This window comes from Apis mellifera, linkage group LG8, assembly GCF_003254395.2.
Source record: "Apis mellifera strain DH4 linkage group LG8, Amel_HAv3.1, whole genome shotgun sequence".
NCBI lineage: Eukaryota > Metazoa > Arthropoda > Insecta > Hymenoptera > Apidae > Apis > Apis mellifera.
This window is the reverse complement of record NC_037645.1, coordinates 9,256,347-9,272,289: the sequence shown is the minus strand read 5'-3', so window position 1 is coordinate 9,272,289 and position 15,943 is coordinate 9,256,347. Positions and strand designations below refer to the sequence as shown.

Genomic DNA, 15,943 nt, shown 5'->3' with positions numbered 1-15,943 from the left:
ATAAAAAAAAGATAAAAAGATAAAAAAAGGAGAAGAAAAATGCGAAAACTAGAAATAAAAAAAAAAAAAAAAAGGAATGTAGGCGCGGAAAAATATTGAGAGATAAAAAGGGAACGTGAGAATAAATGATGATGAAAAACAACTGAATCATAACTCTTAAATTGATTCGTATGTAAACAATTAAATAAATCAAATATTTTATATTTTTTCGTTCTCTGGTGACGAAAAAAAAAAAAAAAAGAACTGTCGATGATAAAAATTTCTTCGTAAATCAACGATTAGATCAAGTTATTTTCGATTGGAGCCGAAATTCCGATTGAATTATTTTCGATCGACATCGAATTTAGAAAAAAAAAAAAAAAAAGAAAAATGTAATATCGATCGAATTTTTAATTAATCAAGTCAAGTTATTATCGTTAAATTGTGTCTTATTTTTCGATGATTCTTTATTTTCGCCATCATTTTCTCTCAAAGATAAACTATAATCTCGTTCGTTTATTTATTTAAAAAAAATTGAATTCATCATTGAAGAAAAAAAGAAGAATTCATTTATAAAGAATTTTTAAGATAACGATTCAGTGATCTTTTATCGATGATGTTAATTGAATTAAATTTATATTCAGATTTTTCTTCTTTTTTTTTTTTTTTTTTCATCATCATTCTGAATATCATTTTCTCTCAAAGATAAACTATAATCTCGTTGGTTCATTTATAAAAAAAATTGAATTCATCATCGAAGAAAATTCATTTATAAAGAATTTTTAAGATAACGATTCAATGATCTTTTATCAGTGAATGGATTAAATTTATATTCAGATTTTTCTTTCTTCTTCTTTTTTTTTTTCATCATCATTCTGAATATCATTTTTTCTCAAAGATAAACTATAATCTCGTTCGTTCATTTATAAAGAATTTTTAAGATAACGATTCAATGATCTTTTATCGATGAACGATGGATTAATTGGATTAAATTTATGTTCAGATTTTTCTTCCTTTTTTTTGTTTTGTTTACGTTTGATTCTCGGAACGAACGGTTATAAAACAATTATCGACATATACGATGTGATAATAATTTGATAATAATTTTTTTTTGCTGATAAATCATCGTGTCATTAGATCAAGTTACTTCAATTGGACATTAATTATTTTGGTATGAAATGAGTTTAAAAGAAATAGAAAAATATATGTAAACATTAAAATCTTCGAATTTTATTAACATTCGCACAAAGATTTTTTTCAAAGATGAATTACGACTGATCTTTCATTCATTTATTAAAAAAAAAAAATTGAACGCAGTTTTCGAAGTATGGGGTTAAAGGTTGATAATGGTCGAATATTTTATCAACTAAATTATGGATTAATCGGATTAAATTTACGTTTTTAGATTTTTAATAACGCGAAGCTTAGAGGATTCCGTGTATTAATAACCTTCTTAATTCGATTTTTATCGAGTCGAACTTTTAAAGCGAGTTACAATTGGAAAGTTGGCTTATGGAAAAATTTTTTTCAACGTAATGTAAAAGTGAAGATAAAGGAATTTTGTGAAAATTCAATGTCAAATGTCGAAGATACATTTCTATATTATTCGATGGTTATTTGAACGATCATTGTTCCTAGCAAACCAGCGTTGCTTTCATCTAAAATCGATTGACAGCCTCTATCCCGAATATTCGTATGATATTCGCATTTCAGATTGATACAGAATACGATACGAAAGAATAGACTCATCAAAGTCGAATCTGTCTATTCCTGAAACCGATTCGCGTTACAAACGTTAATCTCGTAATATCAAACGTCATCAGTGTACTTTTGTAAGTCATTTCTTTCGAGCAGCTTGATTTTAATTACGAATCATCAGCTTCGATTCCCCAGCTTCATAATCTTTCTTATTTTCAATCATCACGAGTAAGATCAATTATAAGTACACGCAAGTAAAGAAACACTATATATATTAAAGTATTAATTTATTTTATCTATAAAATAAAAAATAGAATTTAAACTGCAAAATCTCTCCTCGTTTAAAATGGAACATATCTCTGCTATTTTCAATAATCACAAATCAGATCTTAAGGAGGATGAGAGACTGAATAAAAAAGAATACATATAAATAAAGAAATATTATGTATCAAAATATTCATTTATTTTACAAAATAGAGAATAGATATTTGAACTGCAAAATCTTTCTTCTTTTTCAAAATGGAACAACAAGAAAAATGATTTTAATTTTAGATTCATAATCCTTTGTACTTTCATCACAAGTAAGATCAATCATAAGTACACATAAATAAGAAAATATTATATATTAAAATATTAATTTATTTTACAAAATATTTTACAGAATAGAATTTGAACTGCAAAATCTCTCCTTTTCCAAAATGGAATGTATCCCTGCATTTCTATTTTCAGTAACCACAAGTTAGATCAATCTTAAGGAGGATGAGAAACTGAATAAAAAAAAATATACACAAGTACAAGTTTATCTATCTCTGTATTAAAATCTTAATCTTGTACTAAAATATTAATTTATTTTACAAAATACAGAATAGACATTTGAAGTGTCGCACACAAATCAGATCAATCTTATGAAAAACTGAATAAAAAAAGTATATATAAATTCATCTATCTCTGAAACACTGTGCATTAAAATATTAATTTGTCTTACAAAATACAAAATAGACATTTAAACTGCAAAATCTCCCCTCATCATCTTTTTTTTTAAAATGGAACACATCCCTGCTACTTTCAATGACCACAAATCAGATTAATCAGAAAAAGAGGAACTGAATTAAAAAAAGTATACACAAGTACAAATCACAAGTACACATCTATCCATCTCTGTATTAAAATATTAATTTGTCTTACAAAATAGACATTTGAGTAGACATTTGAACTGACACTCACAAATCAGATCAATCTTATGAGAAATCTTATGAAATATTAATTTAATTTACAAAATACAGAATAGACATTTGACAAACTGACACACACAATTCAGATCAATCTTAAGAAAGATGAGAAACTGAATAAAAAAAAGTACACACAAATACAAATCTATCTATCTCTGTGTTAAAATCTTACTTATATTAAAATATTAATTTGTCTTACAAAATACAGAATAGATTTGAGCTGCAAAATCTCTCCTTGTCACTTCTTTTTCAAAATGGAACACATTCCTACATTTCAATGACCACAAATCAGATTAATCAGATAAAGAGGATGAGAAACTGAATAAAAAAAATATACACAAATACAAGTCCATCTCTGTATTAAAATATTAATTTATTTTACAAAATACAGAATAGATATTTGAACTGACACTCACAAATCAGATCAATCTTATGAGAAACTGAATAAAAAAAGTACATACACAAGTTCATCTATCTCTGAAACACTGTGCATTAAAAATATTAATTTAATTTACAAAATACAGAATAGACATTTGAACTGACACACACAAATCAGATCAATCTTAAGAAGAAACTAAATCAACACAAGTACAAGTCCATCTCTGTATTAAAAATATTAATTTATTTTACAAAATACAGAATAGACATTTGAACTGACACACACAAATCAAATCAATCTTAAGAAGAAACTAAGTCAACACAAGTACAAGTCCATCTCTATATTAAAATATTAATTTAATTTACAAAATATAGAATAGACATTTGACACACATAAATCAGATCAATCTTAAGAAGAATGGAAAACCAAATAAAAAAAAGTACATACAAGTCCATCTATTTCTGAAATATACTCTCATACCTCCTCACCTCTTTTTCAATAATCGAATACAATCACAGTGAATAGATTCTAACTAGATCCTAGTATATTTCAACCGGAAATCGATGCCTCGATTTAGCAACCCCTCCTCCTCCTCTTCCTCCTCCTCTTCTTTCCTCCTCCTCTTCCTCTTTCCTTCTTCTCTTTCTTTCTCTTCCTCCTCCTCCCCCTCCTCCTTCTCTTCCTCCTCTTCCTCTTTCCTTCTCCTCTTTCTTTCTCTTCCTCCTCCTCCCCCTCCTCCTTCTCTTCCTCCTCTTCCTCTTTCCTTCTCCTCCTCCTCCTCTTTCCTTCTCCTCCTCCTCCTCTTTCCTCTTCCTCCTCTTTCCTCCTCCTCCTCCTCCTCTTTCCTCCTCCTCCTCCTCCTCTTTCCTCCTCCTCCTCCTCCTCTTTCCTTCTCCTCCTCCTCTTTCCTTCTCCTCCTCCTCCTCCTCTTTCCTCCTCCTCCTCCTCCTCCTCCTCCTCTTTCCTCCTCCTTCTCCTCCTCTTTCCTCCTCCTCCTCCTCCTCTTTCCTCCTCCTCTTCCTCCTCTTTTCTCCTCTTTCCTCCTCCTCCTCCTCTTTCCTCCTCCTCCTCTTTTCTTCTGCTGCTCCTCCTCCTCCTCTTCTTTCCTTCTGCTCCTCCTCCTCCTCTTTTTTCCTTCTCCTCCTCCTCCTCCTCCTCTTCTTTCCTTCTGCTCCTCCTTCTCCTCCTCTTTTTTCCTCCTCCTCCTTCTCCTCCTCTTCCTCTTCTTTCTCCTCTTCCTCCTCCTCCTCCTCCTCCCCCTTTTCCCGCATACGCGGAGGTGCAGCTCGATCGGCCATAAATATATACGTGGGGAGGTGGAGGCTGAGGAAAGCAGAATCTCGGGGGGGAAAATGAAGAAGGATCGTTGTACCAGAGACAGAGGGAATTCGGTCTACCCGGTCTCGCCGCCGCATGGAACGCCGGTTGCCGCTGGTATTTCAACGTCGCGTGACTTCCGGGCTTGAGGGGGCTTGATTGAAACGCGAGTTGTGTCGGCTGCGGTTGCGTTCCACGTGCGCCATATCATTCTCCCTCCCTCCCTCCCTCTCTTTCTCTCATTCCCCCTCTGCGGATCTCCCCAATTCTACAAGAATATTCTAAATAACATAGGAGATGCATACACGTTCGAATCTTTTCTATCTGGAACGATTGACCAATGTTCGTCTCGCTTAAACGTTTCAACGCAGGATTTTTTTTTATTTAATTAACACGACGGTTTGCAATAATAAGCGTGTTTAATTAAAATTAATTAGTTGTATCCATTGGTGGAATAATTAATCGTAATGGAATTTATAGATTTAATCTTTGTCGATTCTTGCTCGATGAATTGGAACAATTGGATTGCTTAGTTCGAAAAATATATATATATTTTATATACATCAATAGTTTTGTTTTTCATATTGCATCGAAGAGAGAAGTAAATAAGGATGTTTTTAAAAATTAATCCTCGACGTGTAATTCGAATTTGAAATTTTAATAAATCGGGACAAATATGGAAGCACGTCGCGCGATAAATTTTTCTTTCTCGAGAAAAACGAAATTTCACACGTGTTTTTGCCCTACCTTTTCATTCATTTAATTCGTTCATTCATGTATGCTAAATTTCATTAAAAACGTAACTTTTCATAGATTTTTCACGCGAAATTTTTCCTAGATTCCTCGTTGTTAAAATATGTAAATCCATTTTTTTTCTTCTTCTCTCTCTTTTCCTCTTTTCTCTGCTCATATAAAAATAAATAAATCGTGATCGACTCTCACTGTTTTTTCTCCTCTCGTTTCAAAGAAAACTCACGTTTCGACCGATTATCTACAAATCATCGACAAAAAGATGAACGAATGATTCGATTTAATTTAATTGGGAGACGTGTAAATTATCGAGGGATGATGTAATAACGAGGTGGAAAATTAAAACAGTAATAATAATAATAACAATAACAATAACAATAACAACAATAATAACAACAGTAATAATGGTAATTATAAAAATAATAGAGATAACGTTACCGTTGAATCTAGCAAATTTCATTCACTGAATGGGAAACCCAGTGTTCCGTTGGCATTTCTAATTAAACCGTTTTAATAATTTGACTACGAGTCACTGCAATCCCCTCCCCCCTCCTCCCCTAATGAAAATTTGTTATTGAAATTTTGGCTGCTGAAATGTGTCACAATATGTTAATTTCATCAAATGTTTTCTTACATTCATTCGTTACGAAATATCGATAATTTATTTCCATCCAATTAACGCGATTTAAACAAAAAAAATTATATATTGATACTATCGAATGATAACCTTTTCAATCTCTGTTAATTTATAGAACGAATCTTGGAAAACAATCTTTGTATCATTCGAATCGTCGTATAAGAAATAACATAACAGTATTGCACACTGTGCAATGTGATCAGATTGTGTGTAAATTTAATTTAGCGTCAGAAAATAATAAAATAATACGAATTAAGCAGTTTAAACAGTTGATAAAAAGTGGAAAGTTTTATACGTGCGAGACGAAAGATGGAAATTTTTCGATGCAGCTTCGCTCAGATTTTGAGATCGAGAAATCCATTTCCGATTATCCTCAAAGGAAATCGTCAAAGGATTAAAAGCTAAGGTATTTTAGACGATTATATTCTTTCTCATAGGATCGAAAAATCGTTCGTCACTCCGTTAATTATTTCGTCTAATAATTTCGTATTCCAGGCGAATTAAGCGTCCGAATTATTCGAATAAAGAGAATTTCGTTTTGTAAATCGAAATAATGGTAAGAAATGTTGCATTTCGAAAAATATTGGGTTGGCAACTAAGTAATCGCGGATTTTTTTTAGAAAATCAAAGACAATTTTTTCATGGAACTAAATAACTTTATTCCGTAATGTGTTGCCCATTTTGATCAATGACCTTTTGCCATCTTTCAGCCAGCATCATAATCCCACGTTCGTAAAACTTGTGGTTTTTATTAGCAAAAAACTGAATCAGGTACGATTCGATATCATCATCGTTATTGAAATTTTTACCGTTCAAGGAGTTTTGTAAAGATCGAAACAAAAAGTAATCGGATGGTGCAAGGTCAGGACTATATGGTGGATGTGACGAAACATCCCAATCAAGCTCCAATAATTTTTGTCGAGTGACCAAAGATGTGCGTGGCCTTGCATCGTCACGATGGAATACAACACCTTTTCGATTTGTCAATTCGGGCCGCTTTTCTTCAACCGCATTGTTTAATTTCGTTAGTTGTTCGATGTGGACAACAGAATTGATCGTTCGGTTGGGTGGTAAGAGTTCAAAATAGACAATTCCTTCGTAATCCCACCAAACTGATAACAAAACCTTCTTTCGACGAATACCAGCTTTTGATGTCGTTCGAGCTGGTTCACGTGGCCTGCTCCACCATCTTTTCCGCTCGATATTGTTGTAAACGACCCATTTTTCATCGCCAGTTATCGATCGTTTTAAAAATGGATCATTTTCATTACGTTTCTTTAGCAAATTGCAGCTGTTAACGCGTCGCGTTAAATGCTTTTCTTTCAGTTCGTGAGAAACCCATGTATCGAGTTTTTGAACATAGCCAAGTTGTTTTAAGTGGTTTTCGATGCATGAAGCTTCTCTACAATCTCACGAGTTGTATTGTGACGATCCGAATCAATTATTGCTTTGATTAGATCGTCGTCAACTATAACTGAAATCCGCAATTACTTAGTTGCCAATCCAATAATTGTTGTAGAGTTGTAAATCTTCTCGTTTCCAAAGTGTATCCAAGAATTTCTCAATTTCACTCCCTGCTTTGAACGCATAATAACGCGTTAATAATTTCGGGCAAATAAATCCGCTGTGTAAATAATTTTCGATAATTCGAAAGCCAAGGTAATAAGATTTCTAAGCGTATGCGATGCTGCATTCACGATTGTGAACAGGCTGTGCACGGAGAATCGTCGGTGGAATGTTGGTTCATGGCCAAGTCTCGTTGCTTCTTTCAATTGTCCCCTCCGTTTATCATTTTCTTATCATTTTCTTAGCCGCAAAAATCTTGGGAAACGTTAATCGTTAATCGCTTGATTTCGAACGTTGGAATTCATTTAGCGATACTATATTTCAATTTGTTTCAATTTAGATTGAAAGGTTAGATCGTAACACGGAATGTTGATTGCTTGAATTATTATTATTATTATTTTTTTTTCTTTTGATTTATCCAATCGATCGATTATCCCCTAGCCACGAGTATGAGTGATTTCTCTTATATTTAACATGTAAAATATCCATCGATAATTTGTATTTTGTATGATTTGTGATCAGAATAATAACGAGTTAATATTTTTATTGCGAATGAAATGATGAAATAATGCGATTAAATTAATTTTTAGTGTCTGTTTTTTTTTTCCTGGAATAAAATTTATCGAGTCACGAGTTGTCGAAGTGGGGGAAAAAAGTATGTAAGAAATTTTACTTTTTGAAATGAAAATTTATTTTTCTTTTTGTTTAAATTCATAAACAAATAACATTTTTTTTTTTTTATATTAATTATCTTTTTAGATTTATATTATATAACATTCATATTAGTTAAGGTGTATATAGTTCTTTCATTTCACCTTTATGATCAAGCTGTGGTGGATATTTGTAATTATTGATTATAAATCTTTTTTTTCTGTTTAATACTTTTTCATTTTCGTCCTGATTTCCATCATTTTCGTCCTGATTTCCATCATTTTCGTCCTGATTTCCATCATTTTCGTTCTTATTTCCATCATTTTCGTCCTGATTTCCATCATTTTCGTCTTTATCATCATTCTCCTGATTTTCGTTCTCAACCTCGCTTACATTGTCTTCACACGTGTTTTCGACATGTTCGTCCGCCATTGCTTCTAACAATTTATATTATACGATATAATATTTCATCAGAATTTTATTACGTCACAAATCTTACTCATAATAAAATAATATAATACACTCTACTTTACACTCTAATTTTAACACTCTAATATTAACCTAACCTAACCTAACCTAACCTATATACCACTATGTATTAACTAATTCATTATTATAATTACAAAATATTTAAAGTAATATATGATCTAATAAATTGAACGAAACGTACGTACCGGAGATGAGAATTCTGAAATATCAATACAAAATTTTTCCAAACTTCGTACCAGATTTCTTCCTCTCTTAAACAGTTCGCTTTACTGCTCTCTTTGAACGTAGTCTAACGTCTTAGCTTTGATCATTATCTCTGTTTTTTCGTCTCTCTCTCTCTCTCTTTCTCTCTTTCTCTCTTTCTCTCTCTCCTCTTTTTATTTTTATATCTCTTTATTCTGGAAACTAATTGAAGTGTTTATGATATAATCATCAGATATACATTTTACATTCTTAAATATTGTTAAACGATGTTGCCTTCCCCCTCCACTCCCTCCTTTGTGCTTTATATTTATTTTAAAATTCGATGGTGATAGAATTTATTTTAATAGAATTTATATAATAGGTTGTGTGATTTATACTTCTTTCTGATATTTATATTAATTAATATTTCGTGTAAATATTTAATTAATATTATTTATCGAGATTGTAATAATAATACGTTACGATTATGTATATTACGTATATTAATTACGTTGATTACATAAATTTTGAATATTAAATTTTAATTATTAGATAGAGAATCGTAAAGTAGTATTTTTCAAATAAATTATTATTAATTATTATTAAATTATTAGTGTTGTTCGTTCGTTCTATTCATTTCATTATATTTATATTATTTTCATCCTTGTATCGAATATCTTTAATATCTTCAATCTGCAAAATTTTTAATATTTGTATTTTCTATTTTTTTGTGATTTTTTTATTCTTGACAACATGTCCAATAGATTGTTAAGTAATATTTTTCAATATTATGTATGATTGTCATTACATTATTCGTTTCACTGAATCGCAAAAATTATTGATATGTGAAATGAAATTAAATTTCTATAATTCTGATTTAAAGAATTATAATTTATCAAATTTTTATTACGAAGAAATGTATAGAATTGATGATAAGCAATAAAAAAAAAAATACAATATAACAAGTTAGATTGAAAGGTTAGGAATGTTGATTGCTTGAATTATTATTATTATTTTTTTTTCCTTTGATTTATCTAATCGATCGATTATCCCCTAGCCACAATTATAAGTGATCTCTCTGATATTTAACATGTAAAATATTCATCGATAATTTGTATTTTGTATTGAGTTGTCGAAGTGGGAGAAAAAAGAATGTAAGAAATTTTACCTTTTGAAATGAAAATTTATTTTTCTTTTTATTTAAATTTATAAACAAATAACATTTTTCTCTATATACTAATTATCTTTTTAGATTCATAATATACGACATTCATATTGAGGTTCATTCTGGTATTTTCATTTCACCTTTATGATCAAGCTGTGGTGGATATTTATAATTATGGGTTATATATCTTTCTTTTCTGTTTAATACTTTTTCATTTTCGTCCTGATTTCCATCATTTTTGTCTTTATCATCATTCTCCTGATTTTCGTTCTCAACTTCGCTTACATTGTCTTCACACGTGTTTTCGACATATTCGTCCGACATTGCCTCTAACAATTTATATTATACGATATAATATTTTATCAGAATTTTATTACGTCACAAATGTTACTCATAATGAAATAATATAGTACTTTAAACTCTAATTTTAACTATCTATATACCTAATACTATGTATTAACTAATTTATTATTATATATTATTACAAAAATATTTAAATTAATATATGATCTAACAAATTGAACGAAACGTACATACCGAAGATGATGAGAATTCTGAAATATCAATTCAAAATTTTTCCAAACTTCGTACCAGATTTCTTCCTGTCTTAAACAGTTCGCTTTACTGCTCTCTTCAAATGTCTAACGTTTAAGTCTAACGTCTAAGCTTTTATCATTATCATATCTGGTTCTTTATCTCTCTATCTCTCTTCTTCCCTCCTCTTTTTATTTTTATATCTTTTTAATCTGGAAACAAATTTATGATATAATCATTAGATATACATTTACATTAAATATTATTAAAAGATGTTGCCCCTCCCTCTTTATGCTTTATATTTATTTTAAAATTCAATGGTGATAGAATTTATTTTAGTAGAATTTATATAATAGGTTGTGTGATTTATACTTTTTTCTGATATTGATATTAATTAATATTTCGTGTAAGTATTTGATTAATATTATTTATCGAGATTGTAATAATAATACGTTACGATTATGTATATTACGTATATTAATTACGTTGATTATATAAATTTTGAATATTAATTTATATTAATATAAATAATATATATAATAATATATATAATTAATATAAATTTTAATTATTAGATAGAGAAAAGTAAAGTAGTATTTTTCAAATAAATTATTATTAATTATTATTAAATTATTATTATTGTTCGTTCGTTCTATTCATTATATTTATATTTTCAATATTATATTTTCAACCTTATATCGAATATTTTTAATATCTGCAATCTGCAACATTTTTAATATTTGTATTTGTATTTTTTCTTTATCACTTGTATAAATGTTTGAATAATGATAAAATGTGTGTTTAACGTATTCTACTGACATATAACATGTAACATGTCCAATAGATAGTTAAGTAATATTTTTCAAATTTATGTATAATTGTCATTACATTATTGGTTTCACTGAATCGCAAAAATCATTGATATGTGAAATGAAATTAAAATTCTGTAATTCTGATTTAAAGAATTATAATTTATCAAATTTTTATTATGAAGAAATGTATAGAATTGATAATAAGCAATAAAAAAAAAAATACGATACAATATATATATATATATATATATATATATATATCAATTTTTCTAGAAATATAATTTTATTATGTCACAAATCACTTGAAAATATATACTCGTGTTTTTCGAGCCGTGTGTTCTCTTTCTTGAAAATTACAAATTAACGAGCGTTTAACAAACAAATCAAATGACTTATTTATTAGCTCATCGTACGATGAATTATACGATGAATTGTTTTTCAACGATAGTTTCGTTATTAACGTTATTAGATGGCCTTAATGATCGTGAAACCGAGTTTCAGAAACTGTTTTCAACCGAAAATTTGCCACGTGACTTCCTTTTGCAATCCTTTTGAAATAATATTTATTATATCGTTAAAATTATCTTCCTTTTTTCTTTCCTCTCCCAATTTTAAATAAATTCTTCGATCGGTGTTCCACAATTCGGTGTTCAAATAATTTAAGCGTTAAATACAATACAAAATTAATACAACACGTATATAAAATTTATCTAATTTATATCGTTAAAATTAACTTTTCTTTCCTCTATTTTAAATAAATTCTTTGGTTGTCTCCTTTTCCCCCAATTAATCAAATAATCTAAGCATTAAACATATATCAATTTATCACAATATACTGATATTAATTTTAATTTCTTGAAATTAATCTAAGGATTAAACATATATAAAGGGTGTCCCAAAATTAACGCAAGATTTGAATTAAATGTAAAAAAGAGTCTTTAAAATGTTATTTTTAAAATATTGTTCAATAATGAAGACACGTTATTGCATCGTACAACGCTCCATTTTTATTAACCTTAAATTCTCGGCTGTCAAACTGTTCTTTTTTTCAGGTTGGCAACAATGCAAAAATGGCGGCAAATTCAAATCTTGCGTTAATGTTTGGACAGACCTTTACTTGTTTAATACTGATTACATTTGTACGAAGTGTGCGAGATTTATATTTATTTCTCAACTGAGAAACGAGGATTTATTTGTAGAATAAGAGAAGAGAAACGAGGCAATTTTTAATTTAAAATTGAAAAATTATGAGCGCAATCTTCGACTGTAATTTGTGATAAATATCAACTTCTACGTAAAATTGCGATCGAGTGAATCGAGAAGAAAATTTTAAGAATTTTATTATACATTTTATGATATAATTTGAGAAAGTGAATATATATGTATAAAGTGATAATAATTTGCAATCGAGGTGGTATAGCATTATAACAAGAGTATATAAATAGAAGGATATTTTATTATCATCTTTTCAGTTGTTTGATGATACCTTCTTTATAATTTGATTAATTTTTATATTTTTCCTTTGTACAGAGAAAGAATGCAAGTCAAAGAATATAACTTTGAAAATGTTCTCTTCTCTTGTCTATTTGTTCTCTTTGTTCCTTTCATTTCTTTATCTTGCTTTCTTTTTTCTTCCCTTTCATTTTACTTTGTCCCCTTCTCCATTATTCTTTATCTTTTTCTTTTTTATTTCTGTTTTCTTCTTTTTCCTTTATTCTTAGAAAAAAGTATATATTGCATTTTTTTCAACTTCCTTTTTATTTTTTACTTCCTTTTCTTCTTTTCCAAAATATCAAGTGTCCTTCAAGAAAATGTACATCATGAATTTGTTTCTTTTTTCCTCATATTTCAATAGATTCTCTCCTCAATAATTATAGTCACTTTTTATTTCTATTTCTTTTTTTCCAAAATATCAAGTATCATTTTTTCAATGAAATATACATCAAATTTCATTTTTTTTCTCAATGTTTCAATAGATTCTTAGTCAATAATATCATAATAATTTGTTTTTTATTTTTTGAATAAATTCTCTTCTTAGTCAATGATCATAGTCACTTGTTTTCCATTTCTTTTTTTTTAAAATATCAAGTACCATTTTTTCAATGAAATATACATCAAATCTCATTTTTTTCTCAATGTTTCAATAGACTCTTCTTAGTCAATAATCATAGTCACTTTTTTTTTATTTTTTAACAAATTTTCTCCTTAATCATTAATCATAGTTACTTTTTTTTTTTATTTTTTAACAGATTCTCTTCTCAGTCAATAATCATAATCACTTTTTTTTTTATTTCTATTTCTTTTTTTTTTCAAAATACCAAGTATTATTTTTTGAATGAAATATATATGAATCATATCTTATTTTTTTCTCACATTTCAACAGATCCTCTTCTTAGTCAACAATCATAACCACTTCTTTTTCATTTTTTAACAGATCCTCTCCTTAATCAACAATCATAGTCACCTCTTTTTTATTTCTTAACAAATTCTTGCCTTAAATTCTAAATTCTTCTCAACAATTCCTAATTACTTCCTTTTCATTTCCATTTCATCTTTTCCAAAATATCAAGTCTCAAGAATCTCCTTCAAAAAAACGTACAAATGTTTTTTTCTCACGTTTCATTCTTCCTTTTCATTTTCCATTCCTTCTTTTCCAAAATATCAAGAATCTCCTTCAAGAAAACATACAAATTTCTATTTTTTTTCTCACGTTTCATTCTTCCTTTTCACTTTCCATTCCTTCTTTCCCAAAATATCAAGAATCTCCTTCAAGAAAACGTACAAATTTCTATTTTTTTTCCTCGCGTTTCATTCTTCCTTTTCACTTTTCATTCCTTCTTTCCCAAAATACCAAATGCCATTCTTTCGACGAAATCTCATTCCCCCCCCCCCTCTTCTTCTTCTTCTTCTTCTTCAATTTCCAAACAGTTTCAACGGATCCTCGCCTCAGTCACTCGTTCATCTCATAGCCTCACCGAATTCAACGAATCCGGTTTCGCCCGAACCTTGTTCAACGAACCTCGGCGCGAAAAGAACCTCTCTCCTCCCTTCTCCCTCCTCCTCCTCCCCTCTCGCGTCGCAAATCGAATCCGGATAACTTCGATAACTCGTTTTAACCACTCGTTTCCCACACGATTCTTCCTCCTCCTCGAAACCGTGGACGGAGCGTGTTTGGAGTCGTCGCGTAACCGGATTTTTCAATCATTCTTAATGCGCTATCATCCCGCGAGGATTAAGTAACTCTCCGCGAGTTTATCCCCTTTTCATTTATTTCCTCCCCTCTCTTCTTCATTTCCCTGATATCGACTTTTTCTTTTCAATTCCTCGCGTGAAAAAATCGTGTTCTTTTTTCTTTTTTTTTTTTTTTTTTACGATTTGTACAATTTTCACGAATTAAATCTTGGTAAATCTTGATTTCGATCGAAAGCTTGAAGTTTATGATGCAATTTGAAGAAAAATAAAGTTGAACTTCGTATCCTTAGTTTGCAATATTTTTTTATTCTTTACAATCCTTAAAAGAGGAAATTCGAATCTCTTGAACAAATATTTCATTGGTTTACTTACTCGTAACAATAAAATTATTTAATTTCATAGTTTTATTTATTAGTCATATAAAATTATTTAATTTCATTGTTTCACTTGCTCGTGACAATAAAATTATTTAATTTCATAGTTTTATTTACTTATATAAAATTATTTAATTTTACTTACTCGTAACGATAAAATTAAATAATTTTATGGTTATGGTTTAATTTTTTCCATTAACTTGGCGACAATTTAGGAATTAAATCTTGGTAAGTTTCGATCGAAAGCTTGAAGTTTCTGATGCAACTTGAACGAAAACAAAGTTGAACTTCGTATCCTTAGTTTGCAATATTTTTTTCTTCTTTACAACCCTTAAAAGAGAAAATTCGAGTGTTTTGCAAACAAACAATATTTCACTGTCTTATTTACTCATAACAATAAAATTAACTAAAATTAACTAAAACAATAAAATTATTTAATTTCATTGTTTTATTTACTCATAACAATAAAATTATTTTTAATTTCACTGTTTCACTTACTCATAACACTAAAATTATTTAATTTCATTGTTTTATTTACTCATAACAATAAAATTACTTAATTTCACAGTTTTACTTATACTCATAACAATAAAATTATTTAATTTCACTGTTTCACTTACTCGTAGCAATAAAATTATTTAATTTTATGGTTATGATTTAATTATCTCCATTATCTTGGCGACAATTTTTCAAAGACGAGTTGATATTTATGCTCGAAATTTTTTTAAGATCGAGCTCTTTTGAAATATTTCATTTCCAGGGAAAAATTCGAAAATTCAAATTCATCAATATAAATTACGTAGCTTATTGAAAAATGTTAATTTTATGCACGTTTCTGGCAAATTTTCGGTGCTGTTGCGTTTCTCAAATTGCAAATGGCAAAAATGCATGCAGGGTGTTGGCCGGAATTCGAGTTTAAATTTCACTGCAGCTTTAATTTTAACACCAGACACGATAAAAGCCTCGAGCCATCCAATAAACCCGGTCG

General features: G+C 29.2%; 2 protein-coding genes across 4 annotated transcripts in view; one reads left to right on the top strand and one right to left on the bottom strand.

The window, feature by feature from the left end:
* LOC413568 (probable G-protein coupled receptor 158) overlaps window positions 1-15,943 on the top strand; it is a 168,449-nt gene that overhangs the window by 57,765 nt on the left and 94,741 nt on the right. The gene's annotated exons all lie outside the window — the stretch shown is intronic.
* LOC100577915 (mediator of RNA polymerase II transcription subunit 2) lies at window positions 8,327-10,723 on the bottom strand. 3 transcript variants are annotated; one of them, XM_026442460.1, is made up of 3 exons: window positions 10,581-10,722; window positions 8,881-9,100; window positions 8,327-8,643 (listed from the first exon to the last, which is right to left on the bottom strand). In XM_026442460.1, the coding sequence occupies exon 3, from the start codon at window positions 8,636-8,638 to the stop codon at window positions 8,342-8,344; it is 297 nt and encodes a 98-aa protein (XP_026298245.1). In that variant the 5' UTR covers window positions 8,639-8,643; window positions 8,881-9,100; window positions 10,581-10,722; the 3' UTR covers window positions 8,327-8,341. The 3 variants fall into 3 exon arrangements, with proteins under 3 accessions (XP_026298245.1, XP_026298244.1, XP_006566864.2); XM_026442459.1 differs by lacking the exon at window positions 8,881-9,100 and adding an exon at window positions 10,259-10,372 and having other exon boundaries at window positions 8,327-8,550; window positions 10,581-10,714; XM_006566801.3 differs by lacking the exon at window positions 8,881-9,100 and having other exon boundaries at window positions 10,581-10,723.

Excerpts from the sequence above, each read along its gene's own strand:
- LOC100577915 (XM_026442459.1), bottom strand. The coding sequence starts at position 10,367 with ATGTCGGACGAATATGTCGAAAACACGTGTGAAGACAATGTAAGCGAA. Across the intron at positions 8,551-10,258 it reads TGATGGAAATCAGGACGAAA|ATGATGGAAATCAGGACGAA; the intron begins ATGAAAAAGTAT and ends ATAAAGACGAAA.